The sequence below is a fragment of the Ceratotherium simum genome, chromosome 5 (assembly GCF_057802395.1).
Source record: "Ceratotherium simum simum isolate JZ-2026a chromosome 5, ASM5780239v1, whole genome shotgun sequence".
Taxonomy (NCBI): domain Eukaryota; kingdom Metazoa; phylum Chordata; class Mammalia; order Perissodactyla; family Rhinocerotidae; genus Ceratotherium; species Ceratotherium simum.
In genome coordinates, this window is record NC_141904.1 from 19599115 (window position 1) to 19621688 (window position 22574).

The 22574-nt window shown below is 35.9% G+C and overlaps 1 protein-coding gene across 2 annotated transcripts in view; it reads left to right on the forward strand.

The window, feature by feature from the left end:
- The window catches only part of NPHP3 (nephrocystin 3), a 40603-nt gene extending 19639 nt beyond the window's left edge, over window positions 1-20964 (forward strand). Inside the window, exons 10-27 of one of the 2 annotated variants that reach the window (XM_087430562.1) lie at window positions 89-192; window positions 1475-1589; window positions 1841-1984; window positions 2460-2557; window positions 3678-3780; window positions 4203-4285; window positions 6122-6260; window positions 8519-8683; window positions 9914-10008; window positions 10551-10673; window positions 11938-12127; window positions 12284-12525; window positions 13521-13596; window positions 15047-15174; window positions 17258-17498; window positions 18540-18665; window positions 19230-19345; window positions 19920-20964. In XM_087430562.1, coding sequence (XP_087286688.1) covers window positions 89-192; window positions 1475-1589; window positions 1841-1984; window positions 2460-2557; window positions 3678-3780; window positions 4203-4285; window positions 6122-6260; window positions 8519-8683; window positions 9914-10008; window positions 10551-10673; window positions 11938-12127; window positions 12284-12525; window positions 13521-13596; window positions 15047-15174; window positions 17258-17498; window positions 18540-18665; window positions 19230-19345; window positions 19920-20100 — 2469 coding nt within the window. In that variant the 3' untranslated portion in view covers window positions 20101-20964. Of the gene's footprint in view, window positions 1-88; window positions 193-1474; window positions 1590-1840; window positions 1985-2459; window positions 2558-3677; window positions 3781-4202; window positions 4286-6121; window positions 6261-8518; window positions 8684-9913; window positions 10009-10550; window positions 10674-11937; window positions 12128-12283; window positions 12526-13520; window positions 13597-15046; window positions 15175-17257; window positions 17499-18519; window positions 18666-19229; window positions 19346-19919 lie in introns of those variants that run through there. The other variant, XM_087430563.1, reaches the window with a different exon arrangement.
- The last annotated feature ends 1610 nt before the right edge of the window (window positions 20965-22574 follow it).

Consider the following 22574-nt stretch of genomic DNA (forward strand, 5'->3'; position numbering starts at 1 on the left):
GATTTCAGAGGATAATCAGAAGTTGCCTCTATTTAGTATTCTGAGAGGCATGTGCTTCCTCACAACTTACATTCGTTTTCGTTTCTAGTATTACCAGCGCCTCAATGATCTAGTGGCCGCGCCAGCACCGATTCCACCCCTTCTTGTATCTGGAGGACCAGGCTCTGGAAAGTCCCTACTTTTATCAAAGTGGTATGATGCAGTGCAATTAAATTGTTATCATCCTTGTCATTTGAATTAGAGAATTTATTCAACAAAATGTATTATTGCGTGTCTCCCCTCCTGCATGGCCTGAACTAAACATTACAAAAGCAAAAAGGAGGAAGATAATAGATTCATGTCCTGAAGTATATCCAATTTGGATGTTAGAAGATACGGAATAGGAGCATTGGTGACTGTACATAAATTATGTAGGTCAGAGCTAAGGGAGTGCTGTGTAAGGGAGTGGTCAGTATGGCATGGATTTAGGGAATTATAGAGGGGAATATACCTTGATCTTCAACTATTGGCGTCATCTTAAAAGTTTCATTGGGCTTTTAAATGTTTGAAATAGGACAAAGACAGACTATTTAGAGTGAAATAAATCCTAAAGAATATCAAAATAAAAGATAACCTTTACTATGACTGTAAATTAGTTCTTCAAATTATGGACTAGGGTTCAAATAAGCCAATAAACTCTTTTTTAGTTTCGTTTTAGTGCATCGTGTTATTTAAAAACAAGGCGTAAGAATATTTTCTTTCATTCATAATTATTACTTACATTGAAGAGTTAGTATATGTTTCCTTTTTATTGCCCTTATATTTAAAGTTATGTTTGCAAAGTAATATTTTTATACTTAACAAAGAAACTTATTTTTTTCTCTGATAACATTTTTTGTGTGTGTGTGTGAGGAAGATCAGCCCTGAGCTAACATCCATGCTAATCCTCCTCTTTTTGCTGAGGAAGACCGGCTCTGAGCTAACATCTATTGCCAATCCTCCTCCTTTTTTTTTCCCCCAAAGCCCCAGTAGATAGCTGTATGTCATAGTTGCACATCCTTCTAGTTGCTGTATGTGGGACGCAGCCTCAGAATGGCTGGAGAAGTAGTGCGTCGGTGCGCGCCTGGGATCCGAACCCGGGCCGCCAGTAGTGGAGCATGAGCACTCAACCGCTAAGCCATAGGGCTGGCCCATGATAACATATTTTTAATTAAAGGTTAATGCTCGTTTTCCTAATACCTTAACCTCAAATGTACACTATTTTGGTTTATATTAGTTAACATCAATTTGTAATTAAAATGAATCTATAATTTTTAGAGGTTTATTTAAAAGGATCTAAAAGTGGAGAAAAAAATGGAAATTTCCCATGTTTATTCAAAAGTGACTGACCACATGATTTCTGACAGGTAGCATTTGATGTTTAATGCATTGTGAATTCTTTTTTGTTGACTGTTAAGGAGCTTCATCAGTCTTGTAAAAAGTCTTTTTCTTTCAGGATTCAATTACAGCAGAAGAATTCCCCTAACACGCTAATTCTTTCTCATTTTGTGGGGAGGCCTATGTCAACCAGCTCGGAGTCTTCCTTGATTATTAAACGATTAACTCTAAAGGTATAGTAGGCCATTTTTGGAATTACCAGAATTTTTTTTTAGATTCAGAAATTGTTGGGGCTAAGTACCTGATGATAAACCAATCATCAATATTACCCATTTGTTTTCGTTTTGTATAAGGTTAAAAAGAATACTCGATGCAATCTGGTCCTCTTGGTGACTCATTTTGGTAAAAAGTAGGGATGGAAATATTTCCCACCTGCTATGATGAAGTATAACTACTTTGATTTGTGTGTGTTCTCATCTTGTAGTTGATGCAACACTCTTGGTCAGTATCCGCTCTGACACTGGATCCTGCTAAGCTTCTGGAAGAATTTCCACGTTGGCTAGAAAAGCTCTCTGCCCGTCATCAAGGCAGCGTCATCATCATTATTGATTCTATAGATCAAGTTCAGGTACTGTTTTCACTTTGTAATCTATTGATACAGTCATAGACAAAAATATGAGTGATGGCTGTGGCAAGCATTTAAATTATATGTTGTGAGAAAAAATTATTGATGTTGTTTCTTTTATTTCTATTTAATTTCTAGGGAGGAAGCCTGTAGATAAAAAAAATATACTGTATGCCAGTAGATTTTAGTACCTTATTGACAAAGACCAACTGAATTTACACAACTAGCACAGATTGTTCATTTTGACAAATTATTAGGGCCTTGATATTTCCTTAAGTGTCCAGAGTTCAGATCAGCAATAATAGTGTTTTGCCACTTGTTCTTTTAATATTCTGAGATAAATCATCCAAGAATAACATTTTATCCTTAATAATAATGAGAAACTTAATGAGAATTTCATTTTACTTGGGGAAAGATTATTGGGTTGTTTTGAAATATTTTGAATTAATAGATTGAATTTTGTTTTTATATTTTTAAGCAAGTTGAAAAACACATGAAATGGCTGATAGATCCACTGCCAGTGAATGTCAGAGTAATTGTTTCTGTGAATGTAGAAACATGCCCTCCAGCATGGAGGTATGATGCTAACTTGAGTTCTTTCAGCTTACATGAAATGTTTTCAGTACAAACAAGGAAAGGTTTTTGATATGTGTTTGTTTTTCATATTTTTCATATAAGTGGCAGTGAGGATGGGGAGAGGTGGGCGGATTCAAGAAAAAGATGCAGTCTATAGGATTTGGTGGGAGGTTAGATCTGGGATGTGAGGGAGGAGAAGGCTGGGATGACTTCCAAGTTTCTGACTTGAGAAATTGACTAAATTGTGGTTCCATGAACTGAAATAGGGAACACAAAGGATGGGCAGGTTTGTAGAGGAAAGGTCATGAGTTTTGTTTTCAGAGGTGGTTAGTTTGAGGTGCCAGTTGTAGCTCCAAGTAGCAATGTCTAGTGGACAGTTAAATGGGCAGTTTATGGGTGAGGAAGATAGGGAGAGGGCTGGGCTAGGACTAGTAGACCAGACACCTGTTATCCTAAAATGAGGCTTACTTTAACAGTCCTAAAAAAGAGATACAGTGATTGAATTCTGTAGGGCAGTGTTTCACAACCCATTTTTGACCCCCTAAAGAACCTTTTTAGACAATTTCTTCCTAATCACCTTCCCCCCAAGAAATTTTAATACTACACATGTACTATATGTCAGTTTATGTATTTAAACAGATATGTGTGTAGATCTGTGCTTTATATATAAAGAATAAGATTTTTTTCTCCCCTCTTACCCTGAAACAATTTTCACCACCCTGCTGAGAATGCATGTTGTTAGGTGATTAAATTCCAACTGGATTATAAGTAACTTGTGAGCAAAGACTCTATCTTGTACTATTCCTCATAGGTACTAATAGCTATGTTTAGTTTTACTGATATTACGGAACATAGAACTAGAAATCTTTTACTACCTCACTGTCTAATGTATGTGCTATTTATTTTATAACAGTCTTTGTTGTGATTAATTGCTGAAAGTAATGACACACATTAGACTAAATGAAATATTAGTTAATATGATTAACAGAGATTAGTGTTGCTTATTTTATAAATGCAGTATAAAAAATTAATTCTTATAATGGATTTTGACTTGTGGGTAGATTACAGCTTTTGCAGTATTATTAGAAGAGAATTTCATTTTTTTTTCTTTAAATAAAAGGTTGTGGCCTACACTTCATCTTGATCCTTTAAATCCAAAAGATGCCAAATCTATTATAATTGCAGAATGCCACTCTGTAGACATTAAATTGAGTAGAGAGCAGGTAAATATTTTTAATTTTGCTGCTATCTTTTACTTTCCACTTTCCTGTAAAACGTCTTATATGTGACTTAAAATTCAGTGTAGGAACTCTCTGTGGTTATCAGGAAAATTGGAGTTTAGTAATTTCTTTGTTAAATACATTTGCTCTTAAACTAATAACAAATAAATAAGAAGGAATAAAAAAAGATTTAGATCTTAAGGTTTATTTTATTATATTATATTAAGTAGTTATTTTAAAAGCAAAAAAGCTTTGCATGTGACCGGCATCTGTGACCTGCCGCCACAAGGCGGTGCTGCTGCTGATGAGATGGCGGGAACCGTGTCATTTCTGTGGGAATATTTGTTAATGGCTCTGTCGTAAAGACTGCTTAATTCCAGGGTGGTTTTTGTCTTTTTGTTTTGTTCTTTGGTAAACTGGTGCAGGAGAAGAAGCTAGAGCGACACTGTCGTTCTGCTACAACCTGCAATGCCCTTTATGTCACCCTTTTCGGCAAAATGATTGCGCGGTAAGTGGTGGTGATTTTACATGATCTTCTGCATGCTTTCTGTTTGCTGCAGACTGCTTCCCCACCATGTGAAACTGAGAACTGGTCATTACGACAATCCCTGGGCCACTCAGATTCTGTTTATTCTAACAGCGATACTAACATCCTGTGAGCATGTAACTTATGAGTGAAGATTGATCGCCCGTGAATTATCAGAGCTTGTTGGATATATTTGTCTAATTTTCATCACACTAACCTTTTCCTTACCGAGGGTTGCACAAGAAGGCCATCTTCAGCCTCATTTGGGGCCCATGCGTGCTCCTTGTCACCTGTTTGAGGCCCTAGCTTTGAGAAAGTGAGGAGACAACTGAGGTATAAAAATGTTATATCAGGTGTCCTTAAATGTTGGTAGGTAGGTATGTAGGTAGGAATTTTTGTCTCTGTTCTCAAATCCTGCTAAACCTTTCATCATAAAATCGTTTTTCGGGCTGGCTCCGTGGCTTAGCGGTTAAGTGCGCGCGCTCTGATGCTGGCGGCCCGGGTTCGGATCCCGGGCGCGCCCCGAGGCACCACTTCTCCGTCCAACGCGAGGCCGAGTCCCACGTACAGCAACTAGAAGGATGTGAACCTATGACATACAACTATCTACTGGGGCTTTGGGGGGAAAAAATGAATAAATAAAATCTTAAAAAAAATAAAAAATAAAAAAAATAAAATAAAATCGTTTTTCTATTTTAGATATCCATAATTAATTTGCCTTTAGATAAACATTAGGAAGTTTTGCTACTTTTATTCTTCGGTACAGCCTCACCCTACTTTGTTTGTCTCTTCACAACCAGAGGTAAAAAAGATTAATACTTTTCACAGTATCTAGTACTCTTGTCTCTTAATTCCACGTTCTCATCTTAGGCACCAAACCTGAAATGAAGAAATCTTCTAAAACCTTGACTTGCCCACGATATTTCCACTATCCTTTCCCACTGTTCCCAGAGTTGTGCAGTGAATCTGGCCTCTGGGAGCATCAGTAGCTTGCACAGGTATAGTTCAAGAGTGTGAGTCACTTGCCATATAGTTCATAGTACAGTCATGTGCCACATAATGATGTTTTGCTCGACGACAGACCACAAAAACAATGGTGGTCCCATAAGATTAGTACCATATAGCCTAGGTGTGTAGTAGGCTATACCATCTAGGCTTGTGTGTGTACACTCTATGATGTTCACACAATGAAATTGCCTATCGACGCATTTCTCAGAACGTATCCCCGTCATTAAGCAACGCACAACTGTATTTATTGAAATTATCTATTTTAAGAGGGATTATGGACCTTTTTTTTTGTTTTTTTTCTCTTTGCTATATATCTTTGTATTTAAAAAAGAAACTACTGGTAAATATTGTGTAATATTTTAAAACAAACCCCCATGTTTAGTGATTTTCTTTAGCCTGATGTTTTCTAAATTCTGGCTCTAAACAAATTTAATTTGCATGGCTAACTAACTAATAATACTTATTTATAATTATTTTCCTGCTTCCTGAATGTAGGTCGCATGCTTCTATATGATCAGAACCATGTCTTACTCATTTTTATGTTCCATAATGCATAGTAGTTGCTTGACATATAGTAAGTCCCAGCATATGTTTATTAAATTGAATTAAACGGTATACTAAAATAAACTTGATGACTCTAGCAGCCCCATAAAACTATCATTTTCCTGTATCGTGTTTTATTGAATTCCTGTTATTATCAGTTATAGTCCAAAAAATAGAGATAAAATAGAGCATTGTATTTATTTACTCCAAATTTTTCACAGTTGTTGGCAGTCTGTAAGAAATTAAATCTATTCTCAATTCCAACAGTGCTGGGAGAGCAAGCAATTTAGATAAAATCCTTCATCAGTGTTTCCAGTGTCAAGATACTGTTTCATTATATAGACTTGTTCTGCGATCTATCCAGGAGTCCATGGCAAATGATGTGGATAAAGAGCTAATGAAACAGGTAAAGTGTAATAAACTTATAAAAGGAAAATTATTTTGCCTTGTTTGAATTTGTGTGTGAATTGAAGTAAATAGCAATTCTTTTTAAATTTGTACTTAAAAATGTTTCAAGCATATACAGGAATGCTTGCAGCCATAGTGTGCTTGTGGCCAGAAATGATATCTCAGGAAATTTGCATTTTCCTGATAATCAATGAGATTTTCCATCCTTTCATGTTTATTGGCTATTCTTGTTTCCTCTTTTGTGAATTGGTTGTTCAAGTCTTTTACCCATTTTTTAATTGAGTTGTTTGTCATTTTTGTATTGATCTATACTTCTTAAATGTTCTGCATACTGAATAAAAATCCTTTGTTATAGAGTTTGCAAATAAATGTCTTTTTCCTGTTTGTTTCTTGTCTTTTAACTCTATGGTGTAATTCGTTATACAAAGTTTTGTTTTCATGAATTCAGATTTATCAGCAGTTTCTTTTAAGGTTTATGCCTATTGTATCTTATTTAAAAAATTATTTGCTATCATAAATGTGTTCTAATATGTATTTTGTTCCCTTGGAATATTTTACAGTTTTTTTTTTTTGCTGAGGAAGATTCTCCCTGAGCTAACGTCTGGTGCCAATCTTCCTCTTTTTGCTTGAGGAAGATTTGCCCTGAGCTAACATCTGTGCCAATCTTCCTCTATTTTGTATGTGGGTTACCGCCACAGCATGGCTGCCGACAAGTGGTGTAGGTCTGTGCCTGGGAACTAAACCCGGGCTGCTGAAGCGGAGCATGCCAAACTTAACTACTAGGCTGTGGGGCTGGCCCCAAAGTTTTGTTCTTCATGTGTAAATCCTTAACTCATGTTGATTTATTTTTGTTTATTGTAGGAAGGAATCTGCTTTTTAATCTTTTATCAAATGGCTAGCTAATTGTTCAGTTTACTAAATAGTACTTCTTATCTACTGATTTGGAATGCCGCATGTCGAATATCAAGCTCACATATAAACATGGGTCTGTTTCTAGGCTCTTCTGTTCAATTTTGCCTATTCTTTGCCAATACCACAGTGTCTTAACTATTAGAACTTTAAAGTAAGCTTTGATATTTGTTTGGGCAAGCCCTCTCTTGTTATTATTCTTCACAACGCTCTTGGCTAATTTCCCATATGTATTTTTAGAATTGGCTCAGCAAGTGCCATGGAAACTTATTTTGGAATTTTAATTGGAATTGCATTGAATTTAGAAATTTAGTTGGGGAAAATTATCATATACATCTTCTCCTCTGTGAAAAACTAAATAGCTCTCCATTTATTTAGTCATCTTCGTTAATGCTTTTAAATAATGTTTTATCTTCTTCCCCATAAAGGTCCTGCACATCTTTTAAGATTTGTTTCTAAGGACTCTACACTCAAAATAACATTTTTAAATTGTTGCTAGCATATTCAATTTTGGTTTTTGAAAATTCATTTTATATCTGGCAACCTTGCTGAACTCATAGTTTGAACATGGATCCATTTTTATGTTAATTTCTCAGCTTGGGGGTTCCTGGGGTTTTGACTTTTCTTCCTACCCACAAGCCCACAGGCTGCCTTGTCTTCTCCTCATGTCTGTGGGCTGCTGTTTCCCCATGCACCCCTTCACTGAGGGGACAGCTCTTGGAAGGCCCAGTGTTGGCAAGCATTGTAGTTCCAACTCCTCACCTCACGGGGTTTCAGGGCTCACCTTCCATCCCCACTGCGGGTGTGAAAACCCAAGCCCTTAAGTTACCAGGGCTGCTGTCTGTCCTCTCTCCCCTCATCCCCCAGGGACAGTGGCTCCAGCACTTAGCCCTCTGATTTTCAGTTCCCTGTTCATTTTTGACACCTGGGGGATTTCCCTCTGTTTTTTGCAGGTTCAACTATGCTTTTAGAAATGTTTTGTTATATGTTGTCTGATATTAATAAGCATTTGTAGTAGGAAGGCCAGTTTCTTCTAGCATCTTCCCAGAATTGGAACTCTGTCATTCGTTTTAATAATACACTCCCTGCAGTTTTAATTTTCACTATATTTTTTTCTATATGTGTGTTATCTTTGGCATGCTAGATTTTATATATAATGATCTTATTGTTGATTAATTTTTTTGGAAAGTGTGTTTTATTCTAAGAAAGCTGTTTCTTTATTAAATCATTTGAACTGTAAATTTGAATAAGAAGTTAATACGCTAAAAAGAATTATGGAAATTTTAATGGCTGTTAGTTACTTATAGAGATGCTTTATGATCGTTGTTAATTCATTTCTTTACCTAGATTCTCTGCCTCGTAAATGTTAGTCACAATGGCGTGAGTGAATCAGAATTGATGGAACTCTATCCTGAGATGTCCTGGGCTGTCTTGACCTCCCTTATTCACAGTTTACACAAAATGTGTTTGTTGACTTATGGTTGTGGCCTGCTCAAGTTTCAGCATCTACAGGTAAATGTTTTTTTAATAAGGTTTTTTTATTTATAAATGTCAACATATCATTGCGTGCTGTATTATACTATACCATGCTGTTTTATTTTTTATTTATTTATTTTTTTAAATTTTATTTATTTATTTATTTATTTATTTTCCACAAAGCCCCAGTAGATAGTTGTATGTCATAGCTGTACATCCTTCTAGTTGTTGTATGTGGGACGGGGCCTCAGCATGGCCAGAGAAGCAGTGCGTCGGTGCGCGCCTAGGATCCGAACCCGGGCCGCCAGCAGCAGAGCGCACGTACTTAACCACTAAGCCACGGGACCGGCCCATATACCATGCTGTTTTAAATGTTTCAATTATAAGACAAAATTGAAATCTGAAATTTGGCATTACAAATTTTTTTTGCAGTGGTTTTAGGTTAGATGTAAAATTTGGCTAAAATTATTCTTATGTAGTACCTTCATGAGACGGCTATTACTTTAAAAGGTAGTTTCTTTCTGGAAATGGTTTCACTGCATTGCTGGTATAATTGTATATGTATTAAGAGCTTGAACTCTGTAAGTCAGTCTGCCTCTGTTCATAACCCAGCTCTTCACAGCTGAATAGCTGTGTAACCTTGGGCAAGTCATCTAAGCCTTGAGCAGACTTTTCCAGCTTACCACAGGGGTTATAAAGAGAATTAATTGAGATGGTCCTTGGTCCTTGTGAGGCACTAGACATCATGTCCAGCACTTAGTAGTAAATGTTTAATAGTAGTAGTAGTAAATAGTAGTAAATGTTTAGGAAATATTGACTAACATAGTTCTTATCATTTGTAATGCCGTGGTTGATATATATATGCATACGAATGCAAAGGAGTCTTTCATTTGAGCATGCTGTATTGTATTTGTGGGTGTGAAATGTTTGTAATTTTACAAGCTTATCTTTCTCCTTCATTGTATATTGCTTAAATATAATTTACTTTTTAGTACTTTTTCAATCCACATTTCTGAGATTTTTAATGTATTAACTGAAAGTTTGGATTAAATTGTGTTTTGCGTTCTTAAAATATTAGTACAGGAATTTTTATTCTTGTATCAGTTTATTACATAAATATATGCTGAATTTTAAAATATTCTAATGCCGTTTCTCTTATGCAACTATAAAATTGAAATAATTGTAAATTCCTTTTTACAAATTCAGTGTTAGATGGACAGTGATTTACAGAAAATAGACTGCGGTATTTTTTCTTTTTCTCCCTAGGCATGGGAAACCGTGAGACTGGAGTACATGGAAGGTGCCACCATTATTCCTTCATACAGGCAGAAGCTAATCAACTATTTCACCATGCAGCTAAGGTACTACAAATGCCCATTTTGTTCTTCTGTAACTTCTGCCACACACTCTACCTCTGTGTCCTCACTTCTCTTTCTTAGCTTATAACTTAATGTATAAAAATTTAATTATTACAAAAAAGATTAAATCCTCTATTCTGTTCATGTCAAAAGAACAAAAGATGATTATGTAAGTCTTTTAATACTATGCTAAAGATTTCAATGTAAAGTAAAATCAGTGCAGGATTATTTTTATTTTATTCCAGTTAAATAGTTTAATAATATGTGTGTCCATGTATATCTATGTGTGTATATTTGGGTCCATTGAGGGTTTCTTTTTTTAATAGTTTGGTTTTAGGAAAATACCTTTAGAGTTTGGTTGGTAGCCCTGAATATCACTTTATTTGTTTTCATCGTTAGAGTGGTAAAGTTTCTGATTTTGATACTTAAAGAGCCAGAGATATATGGTAAATAGATTTTTATTCCTTCAGCATTTGTCTGAAGCCTTTGGAAGCGATCTCATTGTAGGACAGTATTACTGAGTGTGGTCCCTTCTCTTCCAATAGTCAGGACCGGGTGACCTGGAGAAGTGCAGATGAACTCCCGTGGCTTTTTCAGCAGCAGGGAAGTAAACAGAAGTTGCACGATTGCCTTCTCAATCTCTTTGTGTCTCAAAACCTTTATAAAAGGTAAGAAACTTATTTGTAGAACACCTTTCCCCAGAAAAACAGATTTAAACAGTTGTTCAGCATAACAAAGAAAAATGGCATTTTTAATTTAAAAATTAGTCCGGTTTCAGTGGTACCTGAAATTTAAAACATTGTGGGATAAATTTTAAGACAATTTGCAAATTGCCATGAGAGCTACTTTTTCTAAGAGGAATAGTAAAAAGATTGAGTATTGCTGCTTCGTAAAATCAGAGCTGGAATGATCTTGAGACAGCTTTATATCGTGATCTTGCATTTAAAAGCAGGTTTGAATCTAAATCACCCAGAGAGGTGGTGCATGATCTCTGACTCTCAGGGCCTTCAGATATCTCAAAGTGCAGCCTTCAAACCAGACTCTGGGCTCCACAGAGAATCTGACTGGTGTTCAATTTAAAGCCAAGATTACCCTTTTTCATAAATATATTGTTTGTCTCTCCTGGTATGTTTGAATTTGCCTGTGGCAGAATCACCTTCTTATGATCCAAGCTTCTGACCTACTAAGCCCCATGAGGGGGGTTTTCTGTCTTACTTAGAAATTGAGACATTTCTCATAATATAGCTGCATACTTTGGTTTTGCTCCTGAGTGAACTCTCTCCAATTTCTTTGTTGTACCTCATAAATTGTTTGTGATCTCCATTCCAGTTTTTCATGATTCCTTTGAAATAGATTCATTCTTTAGTCTACCAGCTCTCCCATCCTACTTAATATCATCAACAGATGAACAAGCTTACTTTTATCATTAAATTCCTTGATGAAAATACAAAGAAGATATTCTATGACAGTTTGCCTGTGTTTCATTAGATTCTTATGTTCTAATTTCTGTCATTTAAAACAATTTTTTGGGTGAACTCAGCAGTTGGCTGCATATCATGAAATGTCTAAAAAGGAATCCGATAGCCTCCCATTGGTGAGTAATCATATCCTATTAATGGTAGCAACCAACACTGTGGAGTACTTGCGATGTGCCATAATCTCACAGTCACACCAGAGGCAGGTAGTGTTGGGGTCCCCATTTCTGCAGATGAGGACGATGAGATTTAAGAAGTCAGACTGCCTGCTCATGATCACGCAGCTAGGGAGTGGTGGATGCAGATGACACTCCGTCTGAGTTCACAGTCTCACCTTGCTATAGTGTACTTGCCCACTGATAAGTTTTCAATAGCTTGATATGAATTTTGGCATTTTCATGCAATAGTGAGTTTTAAAGTTTGTTTTTCGTTAAATGACTGTTATTTGTTGAAACAGAGGACACTTTGCTGAGTTGCTGAGTTACTGGCAGTTTGTTGGCAAAGACAAAAGCGCGATGGCAGCGGAGTACTTTGATTCCTTGAAGCAGTATGAGAAAAACTGTGAAGGCGAGGAGAACATGATTTGCTTAGCCGACCTTTATGAAACCCTGGGGCGATTTCTCAAGGATCTAGGCCTTCTCAGTCAGGTAACTTCAGGAGGGACTCAGAGACAGTGAGGGTTTTCATGTTCCTCTTCTGTCCTTTCTAGGAGTTAATTCAGCTTTCAGTGTTTTGCTAATCTGATGGCAGATTTTACAGCATTCCGCTCACTTTAATCGGCCTTTAACCTTTTTTCCCCTCAGGCTGTGGTGCCTTTGCAGAGGTCTCTAGAAATTCGAGAAACGGCGTTAGATCCAGATCACCCAAGAGTAGCTCAGTCCCTCCACCAGCTAGCAAGTGTGTATGTGCAATGGAAGAAGTTTGGCAATGCAGAACAACTGTATAAACAGGCACTGGAAATCTCAGAAAACGCCTATGGTGCGGACCATCCACAGATTGCTCGTGAACTTGAGGCACTTGCAACTTTGTACCAGAAACAAAATAAGTAAGATTTAGATCAGTAATGCTTTGGTTTTATGATGGGGAGTTGACAGTTCTTCACGTACTTATGTGGTAGGCTTTGTTCTGTGGCTGTGTACTTATCCTATATTCTTTTGAATCTACCATGTTCAAATATTATTCTTCATCTGGGTCTTCATGGGGTAAACAGAAAATTAGAACTACAAGATTCATCTCTGTTTGAAGATGCGTGGAGGATAGAGCGTGGACTTGGAGTCATATAGCTGGGTTTGAATCCAGGCTCCTTCACTGACTATACTGAGTGCGTTACTAATACAAGGGCAGCATTGCCCATGAGCCAAATGCAGATGGCCCCCAGGTTTGTAAATAAGGTTGTATGGGAACACAGCCACATTTCTTCATTTACATATTGTCTATGGTTGCTTCCATGCTGCAATAGCAGAGTTCCATAGATGCAACAGAGACCACGTTGCCCACAAAGCCTAAAATTTTACTATCTATCCCTTTACAGAGAAAGTGTGCTGATCCCGGGTATAATAAAAAGTCTCTCATATCTGTTAGGTACCCACGGAGTGGCATCTCATCCTCTATCAGAAATCATTTCTTTTGCTCCATCATAAGGGATACATAGTGGAATTTTTTCTTTTAACTTCCAGAAGTATCGTTTCACACAAATTTCATGTTTACATTTGACCAAAAATTAGCCTGTGCAGAAGAAGGTAATATAGCAAACTAAAATTTTGGATTTGCATTTAGTTAGGTTGCCCTTTAGAGATTCAAAATGAGTTAAATCAGTTAAAAATATTTAAATGTCAGCTATTTGGAGGTCTAGATTTATTTTATTTGTTAGATTTTGTGTTATGAAGGTTTTTGTGAAAGATTTTTAATTCCATATCACTATCACTTCTAGAAATAATGCTGTATTTAATAGCCAAAAAAGGCTTCACACTAGTGAAGTGTGATACTTTGGACATATGTTTCTTTTGTTTGACTTAAATTTACTTTTTTTTTTTTTTTAAGATATGAACAAGCTGAACATTTTAGGAAAAAATCCTTTAAAATTCGTCAGAAAGCTACGAGGAAAAAAGGCAACTTGGTAATGAAAGATTTTTTTTGTGTTGTGTTTTGAACCAAAGAGGATACGAGCATCTCTGAATATCATAACATAGATGCATAAACCAGAGATGTTTAAGATCTTTAGGTTTTAAAGTGACTTCTAGAAAAGTACTGATTAACGTTTTCTTATTTATGTGTTTAAATATTAGTATTACTGAGAAGAACAACTCAGTAGACTTTCATAAAGTGGAACTTGGGGCGGGCCCAGTGTAGTGGTTAAGTTCGCACGCTCCACTGCAGTGGCCTGGGGTTTTCGGGTTCTGATCTCAGGCACGGACCTATGCACCGCTTATCAAGCCATCCTGTGGCAGGTGTCCCACATATAAAGTAGAGGAAGATGGGCACGGAAGATCCTCAGCAAAAAGAGGAGGATTGACAACAGATGTTAGCTCAGGGCTGATCTTCCTCAATAATACCAAAAAAATAGTGGAACTATATAGTGTGGGAATCATTTTGCAATATATACTTATATCAAATCACCATGTTGTACACCTTAAACTTAACAATGTTATATGTCAATTATATATCAATAAAGTTGGGAAAATTTTTTTTTTAATGTTTAAAAATGGAACTATAAAGTTAACTTGAAGGTTAGATTTTGGAAGATGGACTTTAAAGCTGCTTCAATTCTTTTCTTTAAAGGATTGGAAAAGGGAATAAAAGAAATTGAGTTAACATTTTATGTTAGATTCAAATGTGAAGAAATTCTTGCTTTTGAGCACAAAAATTTTTTTTCATTTTTCTAAGCTGCTGATAAAACCTAAATATAGCATGTTTAACTTAAAATTCTTTGTGCAATTTTTTTATTGAAATATATTTGACATATAACACTGTGTAAATTTTTAAGGTGTACAACGTTGATTTGATACATTTGTATATTGTATCATGGTTGCCATTGTAGCAATAGTTAGCACCTCTATCACGTCATATAATTATCATTTCTTTTTTGTGGTGGGAATGATTAAGATCTGGTCTCTCAGCAAGTTTGATGATTATAATACAGTATTATTGTCTATATTCACTATACTGTGCATTCAATCTCCACGACTTATTTTTCTGCTAGTTGCAAGTACTATGTGCAGTTTTAAGTACCTGGTGTTCAAGTGTTTAGCAACGGGGTTGGTAAATATCTGCAAGTTAATTCTGTCTCCTGATCTTTTTGAACTACTTTGGGATTCAATTCACTTTTCTAAAATATCTCATCATCGTTTTCACAAAATAGTTTTTAATGAATTTTAGAATGTGATGCCATGTGGACGTATGTGTATTTTCAATAACCATTAAATTAATTCAGCTTGCTACTTAAAATTATTGTAACTTACTTTAAAGGGACCTAAAGGAGAAAGGAGTTTTTAGAACCCCAGTATATTGCTTCAGAATTAGACTGCGCTTACTGAGTGATTGTTGTGAATTTTTTGTGTCTGCTCCAGTATGGATTTGCCCTTTTACGTAGACGGGCCCTACAGTTAGAAGAGCTAACGTTAGGTAAGGACACACCTGACAATGCTCGGACTCTCAATGAACTGGGCGTTCTCTACTATCTTCAGAATAACCTAGAGTGAGTACCATGGTGTTAATAAGAAAAACAGTATCCATTTTGTCTCTTAGATGCAAAGCTGTTTTACATTTCTATCAAGTCAAGCTAGAAAAAATTGATAGAAACCATGCCAAATTTCGTGTATGCTATTATGTTAATAAGGTAGCCACACTTAAGAAAGACCTTGGCATTTTCTCTATTGTTTCCTTTTGCACTGTTTCTTTAGCAACTAAAACGTTATTCTGTAGCTTCCCTAGTATGTTTTATATGTTTATGAAAAATGAGTTTGTGTATATATTGTACATGAGACCGCGCAGAAGAAGAATCCTGGGACTAAGGGAGAATAAAGGAAAGAATGTAGATGGCTGCTAGTTTTAGTCTTAGTTTATTTGGATTTAAAAGATGTAAAAAGGTATTAATATTTATACTTTCTGAAAAAGAAATGTTTTTGGACTTCTTTGGATGTCTGTAAAATATAATAAATTGGACACTTTTTTTTTTTTTTTTCCCAGAATTTTTTTTTTTTTTTGTGAGGAACATCAGCCCTGAGCTAATATCTGCCAATCTTCCTCCTTTTGTTGAGGAAGACTGGCCCTGGGCCAACATCCATGCCCATCTTCCCCTACTTTATGTGGGACGCCGCCACAGCACGGCTCGACAAGCGGTGCGTCGGTGTGCACACGGGATCCAAACCTGTGAAGCCCGGGCCGCTGCAGCGGAGCACGCACACTTAACCAGTTGCGCCACCGGCTGGCCCCTGGACACTTTTGATAACAGAAAAATGTAACAAATATTTAGCCCACTTCACAAAGAGTTCTTTTATTAAAAATTATTTATGCATTCATCCATTGATGGGCACTTAGGTTGCTTCCAAGTCTTGGCTGTTGTGAATAATGCTGCAGTGAACATAGGGGTGCATATATTTTTTTGAATTAGTGTTTTTGTGTTCTTTTGTTAAATACCCAGAAGTAGAATAACCGGATCATATGGTGTTTCCATTTTTAATTTTTCGAGAAATCTCCATACTGTTTTCCATAGTGGCTGCACCAGGTTACATTCCCACCAGCAGTGTATGAGTGTTCCCTTTTCTTCACATCTTCTCCAACACTTGTTATTTCTTGTCTTTTTAATAATAGCCATCTGACAGCCATGAGGTGATATCTCATTGTAGTTTTGATTTGCATTTTCCTGATTAGTGATGTTGAACATCTTTTCATATGCCTGTTGGCCATCTGTATATCTTCTTTAGAAAAATGTCTGTTCATATCCTCTGCCCATTTTTTGATCAAGTTGTTTGTTTTCTGTTTTTGAGTTGTATGAGTTCTTTATATATTTTGGATATTAACCCCTTATCGGACATATGATTTGCAAATATCTTCTGATAAATAAGATGTGAGATAGATAGATAGATAGATAGATAGATAGATAGATAGATAGATATCCATCCACAATGGAATATCACTTAGCCATTAAAAAAGATGAAATTTTGCCATTTGCAACAGCATGGATGGACCTTGAGGGTATTATGCTAAGTGAAATAAGTCAGACTGAGAAAGATAGTTACTGTATGATTTCACTCATATGTGGAAGTTAACTAATACATAGATGACTGATGGCAACTAGACTTTTGGTGATGAACATGATGCAGTCTATACTGAAGTCGAAATATAATGATGTATACCTGAAATTTATATAATGTTATAAACCAATGTTACCTCAATAAAAAAAAAATTAGTACTAACTCCAAAGGGAGAAAGAGTGAATACCAAAATCTTTTGTTTGAGTTAGGTCTAATAATATTACAGGTATGAAAAGTTTGTTTTGGAAAATATTTATGGGCTTGTCTTTAAGGAGAAGTGGAGAATTGAGGCAATCATCCAAATATTTGAGGCCCTCACACTATCAGGAAAGCATTTTTAAGTTTTGGGAAAAGGCAGGAAGGAATGAGGGGTGGGAAAGAGAGAGAGAACGTTGAGCTGAATCTTTCATTTTAACTCTCTTGGATTTAAGAATAAAAGCACTTCAGTTCTCCACCTAACTAGGGCTAGGGATTCTGACTTCTAGAGAATAAATTGTTTAAATCATTTTGGGGTTTTTTTCATAGAACAGCTGACCAGTTTCTGAAGCGTTCCTTAGAAATGAGGGAGCGAGTTCTAGGACCAGATCACCCTGACTGTGCCCAGTCTTTGAATAATCTGGCAGCTCTATGCAATGAAAAGAAACAGTATGATAAAGCGGAAGAACTTTATGAAAGAGCTTTAGACATTCGGAGGCGAGCATTAGCTCCTGATCACCCTTCTTTGGCTTATACGGTGAAGCATCTTGCAATCTTGTATAAGAAAATGGTAAGTAATCCTTGGCATGCTTACACATGTGTTTTATAATATATCAGTGAAGCCATAATTACTATCAGCAAAATAATTTGTCTTCTGATGGGTAGATTATTTTCTATGAGCTTTTAAATCATAATGATTTAATTTTTTAACAAATAGCTGAGTTGGAACATTTAAAAATATTATTTCAGACTTAACTAAATTAAAGTACAGGTTTGGTTTTGTTAAAATACTTCCCAAATATGAGTGCATTCATCAGCATTCTAATTAGAACTTATTCTTAGATTATATTTCAGAAGTTCTAAATTCAGCCAGTGTTCAGTTGCTGTGTTAAGCTACTATAAAACAACAAATCACACAATTGTCAGGGCTGAAGTAGTCTTTGTAGTTGATTAAATGAGCATTTTAATTTCACTCTTTCTTTTCTTTGCCTACAGTTAAATGTAACCATTCTTTGACATAGGGTTCTAGCCTGACTGATGTTTGTAATTTTTATAGCTTTTCTCCCAAAAATTGCCAGAGAAGTCTGCTTTAATTTAGTGCAGTCACAGGGCTGCATAGACTGTTGTTAGACTTTGCTCGTGAGACCCTTGCTGGTCATCTGGCACTGAAGTTGCTGTTTTAGTAAGAAGGAGCTGTTGTTGCTATTTCTGCCCAACTTTCAAGTAAAGAAGAAATAATTAGAAAAATCTGGAAGGGATTTGGTGGGAAATTAATTTTTATTTTGATGCCATCTCTAAATTATATATAGTGGCAAACATACTTGAACTGGAATGTTTTTACTTCACCAGAAACAGTGAGTAATAATGGGTGATCCTAAAGGGCTTTCTGAATTATCATAGAAAATGTTTTTATATTCAATATAGCTTTACTTACCTATTCTATTAGATTTCAGTTATCTATAAACTTAATCATTAAACTGGAGGAAATGCTTCTGAATTTTTTTTCCCTTAAAATTACTGTTTAATACAAAATTTTATTTATGGAAAAAGTTCTGATCAGATAGTATTTATTGCTTTAATATTTTTGTTAGACTTCACTTTTGTTTTTTAGGGGAAACTTGACAAAGCTGTACCTTTGTATGAGCTGGCTGTCGAAATTCGGCAGAAATCCTTTGGCCCAAAGCACCCTAGTGTGGCGACTGCCTTGGTGAACTTAGCTGTTCTCCATAGCCAAATGGTAAGTTCCTACACTTCAACTCTTTATAAATGAATGGTTTTAAGGTATGAAATATAGGTAAACATAAATTAGATATGCCACAGTAAAAATACTTAAAGGAAATTTAAGATTATTTACTAATGCTTCCTTTAGTGGAGAAATTATTGAAGTGACATTTGTAAGATAGTCCCTTCCTCTTAAACACCGACTCAGTGTTTAGTTCATTTTTAAGTTCTGGAGACTCCCTACATCTCTATATCCAATATTGTCTTTAAGCTGTGGCATTTGCCTGTGATGGCTGAGAAACAAGTATGGTACCCACTGGCCAATAAAGAAACAGGTTTGTGCTTATATAATTGGATTAAGGTCAATGGTTACCAAGCCAGGTCTAAAACTTGGGTTTCTGACTGTTATACTGCTTCTCCCGTTATGATTATTCTTAAATTAATCTATCTACATCTTGTAGGAGGATATTAACATTTTTAAAGTGCTTACCCAAGTAGGTCAGCTTAGTCTAGAATATATTAGTAGAAATTTTAGAAACCCAGTGTGTTCAAGTGAGCATTGTTACTTTTTTTTAACAAGAAAAAACACACTGAAGCCTTGCCATTATATGAAAGAGCATTAAAGATTTACGAAGACAGCCTGGGTCGGATGCATCCTCGAGTTGGAGAAACATTAAAAAATTTAGCTGTGCTTAGGTAAGAATTTTTGGTTTTCCTCATACAGCCCGACTCCCTTTTAGAACACCTTTGGCTCATCATAGAACAACACAAAATATTTATTGCTGAATATGTTTTTTCTTGGAGGGTGGAGGGGTTGTTATTGGTTGATCAACTTCAAAGTAGTATCCAGAAGTGAAATGAATGCTGCCTGATCTATTTGGTAGGAATGTATCATGACAAATAGTGAAGGATTGTTTACATTTGCAACTAACTGGCTCTGGGGGTAGGGTAATTTGCTGTCCTCAGAGCTAATTTACCGTTAAGTACATGTTGACTTTGTGTTTATCTCAGGATGCAGAGGATACCTAACTTCCCTTAGCAATCTCACTGCATCCATTACAACATGGTCTTAATGGTGTCCATGAGACACTGAAATGTTCCTTAGCAGTACAGATAGAAAGGAGAATAGTTTGGGTATTCTATTATAATGGTCTGCCTGAGTGAATGCACTGGAAAAAATGAGCAGTTATTCACAACTTGTTTTTCTGTATCGTATAAGGTCATTTAGAATTAAGAGGTTACATTCTTTAAGAATTTTTCTCTCTCAAAGCTATGAAGAAGGGGATTTTGAAAAAGCCGCTGAACTATACAAAAGGGCAATGGAAATAAAAGAAGCAGAAACATCACTTTTGGGTGGAAAAGCTCCTTCCAGACACTCATCAAGTGGAGATACATTTAGCTTAAAAACAACCCATTCTCCTAATGTTTTCCTTCATCAGGGACAAAGGTAATAGCAGCAATTACAATTCATTGCAAATACACCTTAGGATAAAATAATTAAGAAACATTTGGATCATTAGAATTTAAAACTTATTAAAAATATTTTTAAGAAAATTTATTTTTGTGTGCTTTAACTGATATTTGTATGAAAAGTGTATTGGACTGTATTGAAGTTTGTGTCGTGATTGTGTCAATTTTAGTTGTTTAAAAAAATTAACTATTGTATGGGATCCAAGGATGTAAACATATGAGAATCCTAAAATGACATGAAGAATTGATCATGAAGAGTGGATTGGGCTCGGTCAACAAGAGCTGGCAGAGCAGTTAAGACGAGTTCAAGAATTCCATGATTCTTTTCATCTCTCAAAAGCTACTTTAGCCTCACCATTCCTTGTCTTGCTTTTCAGCAGTAGTCTGGCCCCATTCTCTACCTCAAGGAAAAGTTTCAAGGAATAAAGGGATAATGTTTACAAAAAGTATGAATTGTCTTCTGTAAAATGAATAACAGAAATCTGACTGCTATATATTTTTTTATTCTGCCTTTTCCTTGAGCAGATTGGCCCAAGCCCTCTGCTTTCTGTGCTCTCTACATTGTATTGTTTTACTGTGTAGCATGTACCTGCACAATCTGAAGTCATTCATGCAGTAGCAAATCAAGCTCTTTGGCATTCTTTGACCTTTCCCAAAAGATGGACATAACATTCTCCTCACGTCTTAAATGGCCTAAATCTGTCTACATTTTTCTCAAACTCAAATGAGTCTGCCATTTTATACTGAAAATTAAGTATTTTTTTAGATTCTATAAATATTGCCACATTTTGGATATTGTTTTGTGTCATTTATATATTTGTATATAATAAAATCTTCAATTCTAATACTTGTAAGATTCCGATATGTATTAATTGTAAAGGTGAAAGATGTAATAACCATGCTTCACCGTTTTAACATAAAAGCACAAGTTCAAGTTTGTTCCCACTCTGGTTTATACAGGAGGGTCATGTTCACATAATTAAGAAATACGTTGAACGTTACAATTTGACTGTTGTCAATATTCACTGAGTAGTTGGCTCAGCTTGAGCTTCGCTGACTCCATAGGATTTTGGGTCACGTGAAGGCTTGATTACTCGCAGGATGGCCCATGAACCAGGGTCCTCAGCACTACCTGGGAGCTTATTAAAAAGTCAAACTCTTGGGGCCGGCCTGGTGGCGTAGCGGTTAAGTGCTTGCACTCCACTTGGGCGGCCCAGGGTTTGCAGGTTCGGATCCCAGGCACGCACCGCCTGTCAAGCCATGCTGTGACGGCGTCCCATATAAAGTAGAGGAAGATGGGCACAGATGTTAGCCCAGGGCCAATCTTCCTCACCAAAAAAGAGGAATGGCACTGGATGTTAGCTCAGGGCTAATCTTACACACACATACACGCATACACACACACACTTCAGACTGTTGAGCCTCCTGAGCCTCATCCCCAGAGCTACTGAATCAGAATCTGCAGTATAGCTAGATTCCCAGGTGATTCACATGCATATAGGTTTGAGAAGCGATGATCTAACTGTAAGGCACTATATTGGTGACTTAAATTAGGTAGGATCTTAGGAGTATTCTTCTTCCCTCTTTTGGGAGAAGTTCAAGAGGAAAAAAACAAGATAAAATAAGACTATAACACATCTTTCTGGGTTTGCCAGCTGTGAAAGGCATAAAGTAACTGAATTCACAAATATACCAGACATTGATTTTAGAATTAAGCTATGAGAGTTTAAACTTTATTTACTGGTATAAGTAATTTAATACATAAGTAATATTAAGTTTAAATGCCTTAAAAAACTGCTTTAGGAAATAATCTGAGATTGATATTCTAGGAGAACCTTGAAAAATGGAAAAACTAGCAAAAGAATAATATGCATTTATTCCTTGTTCCTACAAAATTTGGACTTGAAAAACATACAAAAAGAACTTGTAATATTATTCAAAATTCATTAATTACAGTTGGTGGATGATGACTATTTCAAAAGATTTAAGTTTAAATAGAATTTTTAAAACTATATTTTGATCTTACTACTTATTGCACTACCAACTCAAATGTTTTCATGTAGAATGCCTGCTTAAAAAGATAAAAACAGCTGGGACAGACAGTTGTGTATATCTGAGGTTCTCATATAGGAATATTATGTTCACATTAATCCACACCTTCACAATGAAAAAGGTAGCTTTCAGACAACTCAATTATAAATCTGAATTTGTAGGATCCAAATTCTGGTAGTTATAATTTTCATTCATTAATACTTTACAGAAAGAAATATGAAAAAAAACCCATGTGATGGGCGGGGGTCAAAGCTTCCTTAATAAATATTCTTAAATGGTTATTACCTTTCTTTGTTGGTCAGCGTGTTTGTAGATATTCAGGGAGTATTTGTATGTGAAGAAACCCATAATACATATTTTCTTTACTACATAAAACATTTGAGTAGTAGTATAAATTAACTTC